The 14,131-nt window shown below is 40.1% G+C and overlaps 1 protein-coding gene across 4 annotated transcripts in view; it reads left to right on the forward strand.

Annotated features, from left to right (window-relative positions):
- Positions 1-959: 959 nt before the first annotated feature.
- Positions 960-14,131, forward strand: part of RIC1 (RIC1 homolog, RAB6A GEF complex partner 1) — a 143,527-nt gene continuing 130,355 nt past the window's right edge. For all 4 annotated transcript variants that reach the window (XM_032307520.1, XM_032307522.1, XM_032307523.1 and 1 more), the window contains exon 1: positions 960-1,121. In XM_032307520.1, the coding sequence (XP_032163411.1) occupies positions 978-1,121 (144 nt within the window). In that variant the 5' untranslated portion in view covers positions 960-977. The remainder of the gene's footprint in view (positions 1,122-14,131) is intronic.

Raw genomic sequence — 14,131 nt, forward strand, 5'->3', positions numbered from 1 at the left:
AGGCACAGATGACTACAAACTGAATTCAAAAATTACACACTAGATTTGGAAACATGAAGGCAAAGTCTGAGACACGTTCATGGTAGGAGGTTTATTCACGGATTAAACAAAGTCCCCCTCTGGGCTGTAAACTCCATGAGGGCAGGAACTCTATCGCGAGCTTTCAGGGCGGATCTCGACACCCAGCAGAAGTTCACGGGGCCCAGGACCCACCACCCAGCACCTGGGTGGAGGTGGAGGCGTGGGGCGGAAGGGAAAGTCACGTGACTCGATCAGGGCGCAACCCCCCCCACCCCCTGCCCCACGGGCCTCACCAATCCGCGAAAGGAAGTCAGATTTGGCTAGGCCTGGCATGAGGCGTGCTCCGCGGGCCCAGTCACCCCGCAGCGGCGTCTCGCCCAGTTCGGCCCCCTTTCCTGTGGGGCTCGGGCTGCTGCCCCGCCCACCCGGCCCAAACAAAATATTCCAGATTTTAAGTGGGAGGCTCAAAGGGGCCAGAAGGGGGCAAAAGCGCTTGCGTACTGACGCAGCGTGGCGGCCGCTCTTGAAGATTGGGGCGGAGCTTCAGAAAGCAGAGCGAGGGGGAGGGGAGAAGCCGCCAATGCGCGTGCGCGCGACAGCCCTCCCCGGCCCGACCCACGCGGCGCGGCGTGGTGACGCCCGTGCGGCCCGAGGAAGGGGTGGGGCCGGGCCGGGGCGGGCCTCCGCGCTCCTCCCGCCCCCTCTCCATCCCGACTCTTCCTCCCCCTGCCTCCCCCACAGTGGGCCCCGTCAGCCCGAGGATTCCTTCGTCGCTCAGCTTCGCGTCGGCCCGGCCCGGCCCGGCCAGCGGGCAGATGCCCCGAGCTGCCGCTGCCGACGCCGCCGAGTCGGCCGGTGGCGGTGTGGGAGGCGGGCGTCCGGCCCCGGGCCGCTGAGTGTGACGGACGGGGCCGGGGGCCGCCGGGCGCCGCGGCGTCGGCGGCTCCGCGCGGGCCATGTATTTCCTCAGCGGCTGGCCCAAGAGGCTGCTGTGCCCTCTGGGCACCCCGGCCGAGGCGCCCTTCCACGTTCAGTCCGACCCCCAGAGGACTCTCTTCGCCGTGCTGGCCCCGGTCCGCCTCAGCATCTGGTACAGCCGAGTAAGTAGAGCCGCCCGCCGCCTCTCGCCGCTCCCTCCGCGGCGCCCCGGCACGGTCCCGCCCTTAACTTCCACCCGGAGTCCCGCGCCCCTGCCCCTCGGCGCCGGACCCGCGGCTCCCCGCGGCTCCCCGCGGCTCCTCGCGGCCGCGTCCCGGTTCGGCCGGGGCTCGCGGGCAGAGGCGGCGGCCGCCGAGAAGCCGTGCGCCTCCCCGCGTCGGAGCGGCGGCCGCGCACCGCGCACACCCCGCGCGCTCCCCCGGCCGAGCCCGGACTTGCCCTCCGCTCCCTTCCCCCATTCCCCGGGGAGCGAATTTGTTTAAACTTTCCGCAAATAGAAACCTGGGAGCTGTGAGTTCGCAGGCCGTGGTTCGGGAGTTGCGGAGAGCCTGTCGGGCTTCACGCAGTGCAGACGTCCCAGGCCTGCGAGAACTTCCTTCCAGCAGCCGCGGCCAGGATCTGTGGTTTGACGAAGGGTCTGCATGTGCTGCTCCTCGCTTCACCCCCAAACATCTGCCCGCTCTCCGGCTAGTGCCCTCCTCTGCTGCTCTTGCACTCTGCGTTGGAGAATTACAGGGGGCTTCGGAGGAGCTTGCGTTGAACTCCGATCTGGCCGCGCTGCTCCCGGGTGTTTAACACCTGGAAATCATCGGACTGGGGAAAAGCATGAAACGGAGTTCTGTGTTTGCTTTCTGCGAGTCCTGGTGTTTCGTTCGTGTATCTAATTACCGAGTAGAGAAGGGCGGGGGGAGACTTCAGAAACCAGTGGTGAATGGGACACTCTCCATTTCCCGTGAACGCTGCTCTGGGTCAGTCTATAAAAGCGACAGAATTAAAGTTCTTTTTTTTTCCCCTCCCCGAAGAAGGCGGTACTAACCGACGTCAGAGTGAAGTTTTCCCTTTTTATAGCTAACTTGTCCGCGTGGAAATAGGTTGTGACCTTGGCTTTATTACATCTGTGTGGCACACGGGCTTTACTGGCTTGAGTTAAATTAGTGAAAACCCTCAACTGTCTGTACTGACCATTTGAATCCTTACATAAAGCCCTTGACTATTCTCTCACACAGCCCTGGTAGAAGTGATGATGGGATTTAGATATTTCTGGTATCTTTTTAGGTGGCCGTCATAGGCTGTAAATCAAACTGCCATTAAGTTTGGGCCGATTTAATTTTTAAATATGTATCAAGACAAAAGAGGTTGTTACATAACCAGCAGTGTGACCGTTCAGTCTGGTGCTTGATTTCGTTTTTGACTATGCATATTGTGTATCATTTGGTTTTTAAATGAGATACTAATTCATTTACGTTGTGTAGCTTATTTACGTTGGGTAGTTTATTTCTTTGGGCATATATAACTATTATCTTTAAAGTAGCATGCAGAAAAAGTAATTAGAACTTCAGTGTTAAGTTGTATTCTAAATTTAGTATGAATTTATACTCTAATGTAACAGCCTGAAATTTAACTGTCTCTAAAAAGGTGGACCTAATTTAAGTTTAGGCAGAACTAACTTGGTATGAAGGATGAATAGGCCAGAGGCCTGTAGGTTACTTCATTGTTCTTTAAAAGAAACAAAAATATACCTCAGCTTTCTTAGGGATATTTTATTAAAAATGATTTTTGCTTTTGCAGTTGGATACTATGTAAGTTAGGCAGTCATGGAATTTAAAACAACTACTACTCCTTCCTTTAAGCTTTCATCCTACACCTATAGATACCTACTTTCTGTGGAAGTCCTAGGATCATTACCATTAAGACACAATGTGCAGTTAGGTCTAGGGACTCTGTGGGCTCACAAGTATCAGGTTAAATGAAATGCAGGTATACCTTAGGGGAGGCTGCATGTTACTGTAGACTTTATGGTTAACCTTGATCTCTGGCATCAGCTTCATCACTTTAAAAGTGAAGATTGGATCAGATGATTTTAGGGACGCCTTGGTGGCTCAGTCAGTTAAGCCGCTGCCTTCAGCTCAGGTCATGATCCCAGGGTCCTGGGATTGAGTGCTGCATCAGGCTCCTTGTCCCACATTGGGCTCCTTGCTTAGCGTGGAGCCTGCTTCTCTCTCTGTCTCTGCCTGCCACTCTGCCTGATTGTGTGCTCCCGCGCGCTCTCTCTCTCTCTCTCTGAGAAATAAATAAATAAAATCTTAAAAAAAAAAATTGGATCAGATGATTTTAAGGTCCGTGATTATATAGCTGGGGTGATGAGAAACAGGTGACAGATTCCAGCTTTGAACCTCTTCTACTTGAAGAGATTTTTTTTCACTCAGGGTTTTTTGGGTTTTGTTTTGTTTAATTTCTAACCTTACTGAAACTAAGGTAAAATCAATTTCAGTTAGGAAACTTGTTTTAAAGATGAAAACAACTCTAGCTAAATTGAGGAGCTATCAGTTGCTGCGCAGTAGAGTGAATTGGTTTAAAATGTTCACCTGAGAAATGAAAGCTTTGCTTTGGGAGAGAGATTATACATACAGGTAATTTTATAGAATAAAGTGAACATGGAAGATCTAAAGAAGGGTTTTTATGGAGCTGAGGTCTTAAAAGCTGCTATGAGGACATTTGGAGACAAGGAGATACTTGCATGAAGAGGTGAAGATACAACATTTGCTTATTTGAAATTTTGTTGAGTCTCTCAGTAAGTTAAAGTCACTTGGGAATGAATTTTTAAAAAGAGAAAATGTGCATTTAATAGTCTAATCTGTTTTTTTTTTCAAATGTCCAAAAGAGTTGTTATGTTTAAAATGTTGATTAGTCATGAGATTATAAAAACATTACAGTAAAATCTCTAAGAATAACTTGTGTACATTTTATGGTTTTTTTAGTGAAAAAATTTTTTTAGGATTTTATTTATTTATTTGACAGAGCGAGAAAGGGAACATAGGTGGGGGAGTGGGAGAGAGAGAAGCATTTTTAGTGTGAAGGTGTAACTTGTTTTCATTGTAACATGTTGATGTAAATTTGTTTTCTCTACTTTGTGATTCTACTTAGAAGTTCTAAAAATTGCTTAGGAGTTTACAACAGGGATCATCCATATATTCTGGAACCCAAAAAAGGATGCTTAAAAAATGGTTGAGCACATATATGTTAGGTTGGGGTGGTAAAGGTATGACTTAATTGACGGAGCAGTTGACCATTATTTCTGCTAAGCATATTGTGAAAGGACTAGTTTCAGCTTTGGGACTGAAGTTGCTGTTTATATCATGTTATGATTTATGACTAACCCATTTATGGGTGTTGTGGGAGATTGTGTTTTGTACATACTAGAGAGCCTAGAATTATTTTTCTAATATACTGTTGAAGTATAAATATTAAAGTCCACGTATGTGAACCACAAAATGATACCTTCGAATGCTGTAATTCTAAATTAGTCTTATCTCCATTTTCAGGTCATAATTTCATATATATAAATTACCCTTAGAAGTATTTTGAACACCTTCTATGGAAGATTGCATAAATAGGCGATGTATGAAAGGAATGAAGGGGCGTGTGAAACGTAACAAAACACTTTATCCAAAGATATTAGTGTATTGATAATCAATGAGAATTTTGTGAGTTATCACTGCGAAGGTTGCTAATAAAGAGCTGAAATATGCAAATAATTACTGAGCTTATGAAATTAATTATGTGTCGTTGAGTAAACCTAACTAGTAACTTATGCCCTTGTTGGTGTATCCTAGTAATAGAGAACTATGAAATAGATGTTGAAAGCAGCCGTATTGTAGGATTAAGTATATGGTTACCTGTGGACCTCAGGAAGGTCATACAGTTTGTACCTAGATTTTCCCAGTCTCCCATTTCTTACTTTCTCAGTTCTGCCCTATTGTGGACTGCCTCCAGAGAGTCTTCTGTGTGAACTCACGGCTTGGAAGTCTTTTAGAGTTTATTATTGGTTAAAGAATGAAGTTCAAACTCCTTAGTTTGCTGTCAGACACGCTCCCCTCTTGGGATGTTCACTTGCCCCATCTCTGCCTATCAGAATATCAGCCATCCTTTAGTTGCTGTTGAAATCCTGCTTTCTCTGAGTCATTATTTACCATAACCAGAAAAGTTCATTTTTTTGATGAACTAATCTTTGTATTGTAAATTTTGCACACATGATTTAATTCTCCAGTTAGATTTTAAGTTTCTGGAGGGTAGAAATGATCTTTCATATTACCCATTATAATGCCTTGTACAAAAGCATATGCTTAATAAATATTTTAAAAATAATTTAGGGTATCCTATGCATAGCACAATTTTTTAAAAGATTTAATAAATGGAAGGTTTTTAAATGTTGACATGTAATAAAAATAAACATGGTAGTATTAAATTACAAGTTAAAGTCAGAAAAAGTTATTTTAGAGAGGGTTATTTAAATGAAAGTGAATTAAGTATTTTTTATTATATTCAGTTATATTAGAAAAGTATATGTGTATATACAGTTCAGTTATATTAGAAAAGAGTAGTACATGTTATTCACAGTAGCCAAGATAGGGAAACAACCTAAGTATCAGTGGACGAATAGATAAAGAAGATTTTGGTATATATTCACAATGGAATATTCTTCAGCCACAAGAAATAAGGGTAGCTTTCCAATTGCAGCAACTTGGATGGACCTTGAGGGCATTATGTTAAGTAAAATTAGAGACAGATACTGTATGATGGCACTTGTGGAATATAAAAAAGCCAAATGCATAGACAGACAGACAGACGAGAATGGTGGTTCACCAGAGGCTAGGAGGTGTGGCCAAAAGAGAATTGTTCAAAGGGTGCAAACTTCAGCTATAAGGTGATTTCGGGGGATTTAATGTACAGCATAATGAGACTAGTTCCCAATACTGTTTTATATACTTGAAAGTTGCCAAGAGAGTAGATCTTCAATGTTCTCACTATGGAAAAGAAAGGATAAACAGGGGGTGCAGGAGTCAGCTAACACTCTGGTGGTGATCATTTTGCAAGATACCAGTGCATCAAACAACATGCTGTACATAAACCTGTGCAGTGTTGTGTGCCGGTTATAACTCTGTAAGCTAGGGAGGAAAAGTGCTACATGGTAATGGGTCCTCTACCAAAACTTAAACTGTCGTGCAGTTTTATAACCACTGGTTGAACTCCTGGCTCCCAGTTTGTGTTTATATTGAAGTGATCTGTGGAAAGGGTGCTCTCCCAGAAAAGCAGCAGTATAAACATTTTAAATAAAGACACTTCACCCATCTTCTTCAGGTGCTTGTGCATCATTGATGTGATCCATATTACAAGTAAACATTCTTTCTGATTTTAATGTGGACTAGGTGCTTTACATCATGGGAAGCAGTGTTTCTTGTATTTAAGTCCTTCGCATGCCTCGTTCATGACTTTTGCCCTGTCCTTACAGTACTTCTCCAATCTACCTTTTAAACTTGAAATTCTCTTTCAAAGTAATTTTTATCTTTACAGTAAATGGAAAGCTAGCACCCCTTTGATGAATACAGGGTTACTGTATGAGGAAACACTGTAATGAAAATCTAGGTTCCTGCCAAAGGCTCTTGCCCTTTTCTTAAAAGGAGAAGTTAGCAATTACACGAGAAGTGTTTAGAGGTAAGCTAGCACCACTCACAGATTTCCTCTTTATCTACATCAAAAAGATTGAAGAAGAATTGGAAAAATTATTTTCTCACTATATGATTAAATAGTACAGTGACTGTCCCCTAAAATGGTGGTGTAGGAAATGCTGTGTTAAGGCATTGTATTTATTGCTAAATACGCAATTTATCAAATTACAATAAATTTACAGTTTAAAAGTATGTAAAAATAGTCTAGAATTCATGTTTGCCACAAAATGAATTACTTAATTAAAAATATTTTATTGATTACCAAGCATCAGTTGATTGGAATCAAGGTATCTTACCTTTCTTTTAAATTCATTACAATTGCTTTATTTTGAGTCGCTATCTCAAATCTGTCTCCCCAAGTGATTTGCCTTATATCCATAATAGAGCATACATAAATTTACAAATGAGATTTTGAATATTACTATGGGTATAGAATAGTATAGTAGAATTTGTAGTGGTTTAATTTTCTAACAGCTTTATTATAAAGTATATCATAAAATGTAAAAGAAGTATATTGTAAATGTACACTGATTTTTTTTAAAGATTTTTATTTATTTATTTGATAGAGAGAGATCACAAGTAGGCAGAGAGGCAGGCAGAGAGAGAGGGGGAAGCAGGCTCCCCGCTGAGCAGAGAGCCCGATGTGGGGCTCGATCCCAGGACCCTGAGATCATGACCTGAGCCGAAGGCAGAGGCCTAAACCACTGAGCCACCCAGGTGCCCCATGTACACTGATTTTTAGTGCATTTATGGAGTTGTACAGCCATCATCACAGTCTAGTTTTAGGACATTTATAGCATCCCAAAAAGTATCATGCCCATTTGCATTTAACTTCTGCTCCCAGTCCAGCCCCAGCTACTGTTTTTGTGGTATTCCTTTACATAGCTGAGTATTAGTCCATTGGTGGCTATACCACATCCTAAAAATACATTTACCAGTTGATTGATATTTGGTTGTTTCTTTCTTGGGGTCATTATGGGTAATGCCACTACAAACAACTGTATATATGTCTTTGCAAGAGTGTATATCATTTCTTGTGGGGAGATACTGAGGAGTGGAACTATTGGGTCATATAGTAAGTTGATGTTTAGCTTTTTAGGAAACCTCCAAACTATTGCACAGTGCTGCTAGAATTTTACAGCCTACCAGCAAAGTATGAAAGTTTTCTGTTTCTCCACCTCCTTCTCAACACTTGCTGTTTTGGGGTTTTTTTTATTAGTCAATTTAGTGGGTTTGTAGTGGTATCTCAGTGTGACTTTAATTTGTACTTTCCTAATGACTGAGGATGTTTAGTATCTTTTTAGGAGCTTATTAGTAATTTGTGTACCTTATTTGATGAAATATGTATTCAGGTCCTCTTCCCCCACCTCCCCTTTTCTGTTTGGAGTGTTTTTGTCTTCATGAGTTGTGAGGGTTTTGGATTTTCAGGTTCTTAGTGGTGTCTTTTGGAGAATAGAAGCTTAATTTTGGTTCAGCCTAGGTTTTGGTTTTTGTTTTTTCTTAATGAATCATGCTTTTTATGTGTTAAAAAAAACCTTGGCCAATGTAAGGATATAGCATCTTATGTTTTATAAGTTTTATAATTTGAGTTCTCATACATAGGTTTGTCATCCATTTTCAGTTGACTTTTTTGTTTGTAAAGATCGAAGTTCAGTTTTTTTAGTTTTTGTTTTTTTGTTTTTTAACATATAGATCCAGTTGTCTTAGCACAGTTTGTCGGAAAGATTCTTTCCTACTGAATTGCATTGGCACCTTTGTCAAACTATAAGGGATTATTTCTGAGTTTTCTGTTCTCTTTTATTCATCAATATGTCTGTTATGCAAGCATCACACTGTAGCTCTATATAACAAGTTCAGAAATTGGGTGGTAAAAGTCATACTTTCAAAATTATTTTGCATATTCTAGATCCTTTGTATTGCTGTATAAATTTTAGAATAATCTTCAATTTCAACCCCCCCCCCAAAAACAAAACAAAAATAAAACAGAAATCAGGATTTTCAGGGGATTGCACTAAAAACGTAGATCAGTAGAGAGAATTGGTATCTTAGTGGTATAGAATATTCCAGTCTATGAATGTGCTATGCAGTGTCTTTCCATTTATTTAGATTAAAAAATTTTTTTCTTAGCAGTATTTTGTAGTTTTCAATGCACAGGTCTTTTGTTAATTTTTTTCTCAAGTAATTTTATTTCTCTTTTGTTGTGCTCTTGTGGATGTAATTGTTAATTTCATTTTCAGATTGTTATACATATATAAGTGCAAAATTGATTTTTGTGTATTGCTGTTTTGCCACCTTGCCAAAAGTTACTATCATAGGTGTCTTTTTTTGTTGTTTGTTTGTTTTTGTTTTTTAGATTTATTTATTTTAGAGGAAGAGAAAGTGTGAGTGTGCATGTGCAACTGGGGGAAAGGGCAGAGGGAGAGGGAAAGAGAATCTCAAGCGGACTCTGTGCTGAGCACAGAACCCTTCATGGGACGGATCTCACAACCCTGAGATCATGGCCTGATTCAAAACCAATAGTTTGATGCTCAACCAGCTGAGCTACCTGCATGCCCCTCAGTTTTTATAGTTAGAACTGATAAACAAATTCAGCAGAATTTCAAGGCACAAAATCAACATGCAGAAATCAGTTGCATAGCTATACAATAACAATGAACATTCACAGATGAAGCTAAGAAGACAATTTACAATAGCATCAAAAAGAATTAAATACTTAGGATTAAACTTAACTTACAAGGTGAAAGACTTGTATGCTGAAAACTATAAAACCATTGATGAAAGAAAATAGAGATGTAAGTAAATGGAAATAAATCCCCTATTCACAGATTATTAAGATCCAGTATTTCCAGAGTGGTTTACAGATTCAGTGGGATCCCAATGGGTTTTTTTTTTGTTTTTTTTGTTTTTGGTTTTTTTTTTTTGGTATCTGTCATTGTAATATCATTTAGAATATTTTCCTTGCCCTTGAAATCCCTTGTGTACCAAATATTTGATAAGCACCAATTTTATTTTCAGTTCAGTTTTTAAAAAGGAATCCTTTTTAAAATTTAATCATTTCATTGAATCATCTCATGGGTTATTTACAAGTATGTGGTTTAATTTCCAAATATTTGAAGATTTCCCAAATTCTTTGTTGTTGATTCCTAACTTAATTCCATTGTTTGGGACTATATTTTGAATGATTTTATTTCTTTAAGATCATTAAGACCTGTTTTATGGATTAGCATATGCTTTGTGTTGGAAAACGTTTGATGTGCACTTGTAAAGAATATTTTGCTATTGGCAGAGTGCTCTCTAAATGGTAGATTAAATTGGTTGACATGGTCTTTAAAGTCTTCTGTATCCTTGTTAATGTTCAGTTTAGCTCTGTCAGTTATTGAGAGTAGAGATTGAAATCTCCAATTCTATTGTTAAATTGTTTTCTGTTTCAATTCTCTTGGTTTTTGCTTCATATATTTTTGGGCTGCATAGTTAGGTTTGTATACATTTGTATACATTTATAATGGTTTTATTTGCCTTTTTTTTAAAAAATTTTATTTGACAGAGATCACTAGTAGGCAGAGAGGCAGGCAGAGAGAGAGGAGGAAGCAGGCTCCCTGCTGAGCAGAGAGCCCGATGCGGGGCTCGATCCCAGGACCCTGGGATCATGACCTGAGCTGAAAGCAGAGGCTTTAACCCACCGAGCCACCCAGGCACCCCTTTATTTGCCTTTTGTATTGACCTTTTTATCAGTATTAGTTCTCTCTCTCCACTAATGTTTCTTTTCATAAAGTCTGTTTTGTTGTGTATTAATACACAGTTTTCTTATGGTTGCCACTTGTGTGACATACCTTTTCTGCCCTTTTACTTTCACAGAGTAATGACATTTTTGAGTCAAAGTATAAGTCTTGTATGAACAAAGTTTATTTAGATCTTGCTTTTATTGTTGTTTCCCACCCCACCCCCCATCCCAGTCTGGTAATCTCTGCCATTTGATTGGAGTGTTTAGTCCGTTCACATGTAATTACTGGTAGGTTGGGTTTATATTAGCTCTTTAGGTGTTTTGTTTTCTGTATTTCTCATGTCCTTTGTTTACTTGTTACTCTTTTAATTACTTTAATTTCTCTTTTTTTCTTTCTTTAAAGATTTTGTTTATTTGCAAGTTTGCCCAGCAGCAGTGGGGTGGGGTAGAGGGAGAAGCAACTCCCCACTGAGCAGGGAACCCAATGTAGGACTCTATCCCAGGACCCTGGGATCATGACCTGAGCCACCCACACGCCCAGGTGCTTTGATTTCTTAACCATATTTTTATGATTTATTTTGTTGACAGTTTCTCTGGTGGTTACCATGTGTATATCATTACATACACCTCAGGTTAATACTGAATTCTGGTAAAATACAGCAATTTTTTTCAGCCTCCTTTTTATTCTCATGGCTTTTTAAAATTTTTGAGTGTCCTTGACAGTGTTACATAGTTGCAGGTGTACAGCAAGGTGATTCAACGTCTCTATACATTATGCTGTGCTCACCACAAGTGTAGCTACTTTATAACCTATTACAGTCTTATTGACTATGTTCCTTTTTTTTTTTTTTAAGATTTATTTATTTATTTATTTGACAGACAGAGATCACAAGTAGGCAGAGAGGCAGGCAGAGAGAGAGAGAGAGGAGGAAGCAAGCTCCCCGCTGAGCAGAGAGCCTGATGCAGGACTCCATCCCAGAACTCCGGGATCATGACCCGAGCCGAAGGCAGAGGCCCCAACCCACTGAGCCACCCAGGTGCCCCTATTGACTATGTTCTTTATGCAGTACTTATCCCTGTGACTTATTCATTCCATAACTGGATTTGCTTATTACTATTTTTTTTTTTTTTAAGATTCTATTTATGAGGGATAAAGAGAGGGAGGGAGGGCAGGCTGCAGGCAGAGGAAGAGGGAGAAGCAGGCTCTAGAGGAAGCCTGATATGGGACTTGATCCCAGAACGCTAGGATCACAACCTGAGCTGAAGGCAGATGCTTAACTGACTGAGCCACCCAGGTATCCCTATTTTTCAGTTTTTTAAAGTGGTGAAATATGCCTAACAAATTTACCTTTATAATAATTTGAAATGTATAATTCTGTGGCTTTAAGTACATTCACACTGTTGTGCAGCCCTTACCATCCATTCCCAAAATGTTTCTCTTCTTCCCAAATTGAAACTCCATGCGCAGTAAACGATAATTCCCTAATTATCCCTTGTCCTTTTACCTGGCAATCACCGTTCTACTTTCTGTCTCTCTGAATTCCACCATTGTGGAAACAGAGTATTTGGCCTTTATTGACAAATTTATTTCATTTGGCATGTTTTCAGGGTTCTTTTATGTTCTAGTATGTACTAACATTTGCTTCCTTTTTAAGGCTGAATAATATTTTATTGTGTGTAAATATTTTGTTTATTCATTCATTCATTGATGGACACTTGGGTTGCTTCCATTTTTTTGGCTCTTACGAGTAATGCTGCTGGAACGTTGGTATTCAGGCCCCTGCTTTTGGTTCTTTGGTGAATATATCCCGAAGTGGAATATGTGGGTTGTATGGTAATTCTGCATTTAATTTTTTGAGAAATCGTCATATTACTCTTTATAGTAGCTGCACCATTTTACATTCCCACCAGCAGTTCACAAGGTTCCCAGCTTCTCCACATCCTCACCAACACTGGTTCTTTTTTGTCTTTTTGTTGGTAGTCATCCTCATGCGTGCAAAGTGGTATCTCATTGTGGTTTTGATTTCCATTTATGTAATAGCAAGGGATGTTGAGTATCATTGCCTAACTCAATGTCTGAAAGTTTTTATCCTGTGTTTTAAAAGTTTTACAGTTTTATCTCTTATTTCTAGGTCTGTGCTCCTTTTTGAGTCAGTTTTTGGGTCAAATTTTGTTTTTTCATGTGGATATCAAGTTTTCCCAGTGCTTTCTGTTGAAAAGGCTATTCTTTCCTCTCACTGAATGTTCTTGGCATCCTTATGAAATGTTTTTTTAACAATACATACAAGGCTTTATTCCTGAGTTCTGTGTTTTATTTTGTTCTATATGTCAGTCTTTATGCCTGTATGGTACTGTGTTTTCATTATCAAGTTTTATAGTAAGTTTTGATTCAGAAAGTGTGAGACTTCCAACTTAGTTCTTTTTCTTTCTCCAAGATTGTTTTGAGTATTTGGGATCCCTTGAGATTCCATATTATTTATTTATTTATTTTAAAAGTTTTGTTTTTTTTTTTTTAATTTGACAGTGAGAGAGAGATCACAAGTAGGCAGAGAGGCAGGCAGAGAGAGAGGGGGAAGCAGCCTCCCCGTTGAGCAGAGAGCCCAATGCGGGGCTCGATACCAGGACCCCGAGATCATGACCTGAGCCCAAGGCAGAGGCTAACCCACTGAGCCACCCAGGCGCCCCAAATTTTTAAGGTGAATTTTCATATTCCTGCCACCCCCCATGCTGTTGAGATTTTGATAGGGATTACATTGAATCTATAGATTGCCTTGGGTCGGATTGACATATTAACATAATCTTGTAATTCAGGAACAGAGGAGGTCTTTTTCATTTATCTGCATCTTCTTCCATTTATTTCAGCAACATTTTTGTGGTTTTTAATGTACAGGTGTTTCACTTCGTTGGTTAAGCTTAATCCTAAGTATGCTGTGTTCTTTTTGATGCTACTCTAAGTGGATTTGTTTTCCTAATTTCATTTTTGGATGTTCATTATTACATAGAAATGCATCTGACTTTTGTATATGGATACTATATCCTTAAATTGTGCTAAGTTTATCACTTCTAACAATTGTGTGTGGAGTCTGTAGGATTTTCTGCACTTAAGGTCATGTTATTAGAGACCAGAAATAATTTTTCTTACTTTTTTCCAATTTGGATGCCTTTTATTTTCCTCACTGACTGCTTTGATCAGGATTTCTAGTCCTATTTAAAATGGAGGTAGTAAAAGTGAGCATCCCGGTCTTGTTCCTGACATTAAAGGAAAAGCTTTTTAGTTTTTCACCATTGAATGTAATATTGGCTGTAGATTTTCAAACGTGGCTTTTGTTATGTTGAGGTGATTTCCTTTGGTTGGTAGTTTGTTGAATGTTTTGATCATGAAAAGGTGTTGAGTTTTGTCAAATGCTTTTTCTGATTTCACTGAAATGGTCATGTGTGTTTCCTCCATTCTATTAATGTGGTACATTCCATTGATTGCTTTTCATGTGTTTAATCAACCTTGCATTCAGGAATAAATCACATGGGTCATAGTTTATAATTCTTATGGGATTAAATTTGGTTTGCTAGTATTTTGTTGAGGGTTTTTGCATCTGTATTCTTTGGGGATATTGACCTGTATGTGACCTGTACGTAGTTTTCTTTTCTGTATCAGCGTAATGTTGCCTCATAGAATAAGTTAGTAAACGTTTCAGCCTCAATTTTTTGGAAGAGTTTGAGTGAAGAA

Source organism: Mustela erminea, chromosome 12 (genome assembly GCF_009829155.1).
Source record: "Mustela erminea isolate mMusErm1 chromosome 12, mMusErm1.Pri, whole genome shotgun sequence".
In the NCBI taxonomy this organism is placed as follows: Eukaryota; Metazoa; Chordata; class Mammalia; order Carnivora; family Mustelidae; genus Mustela; species Mustela erminea.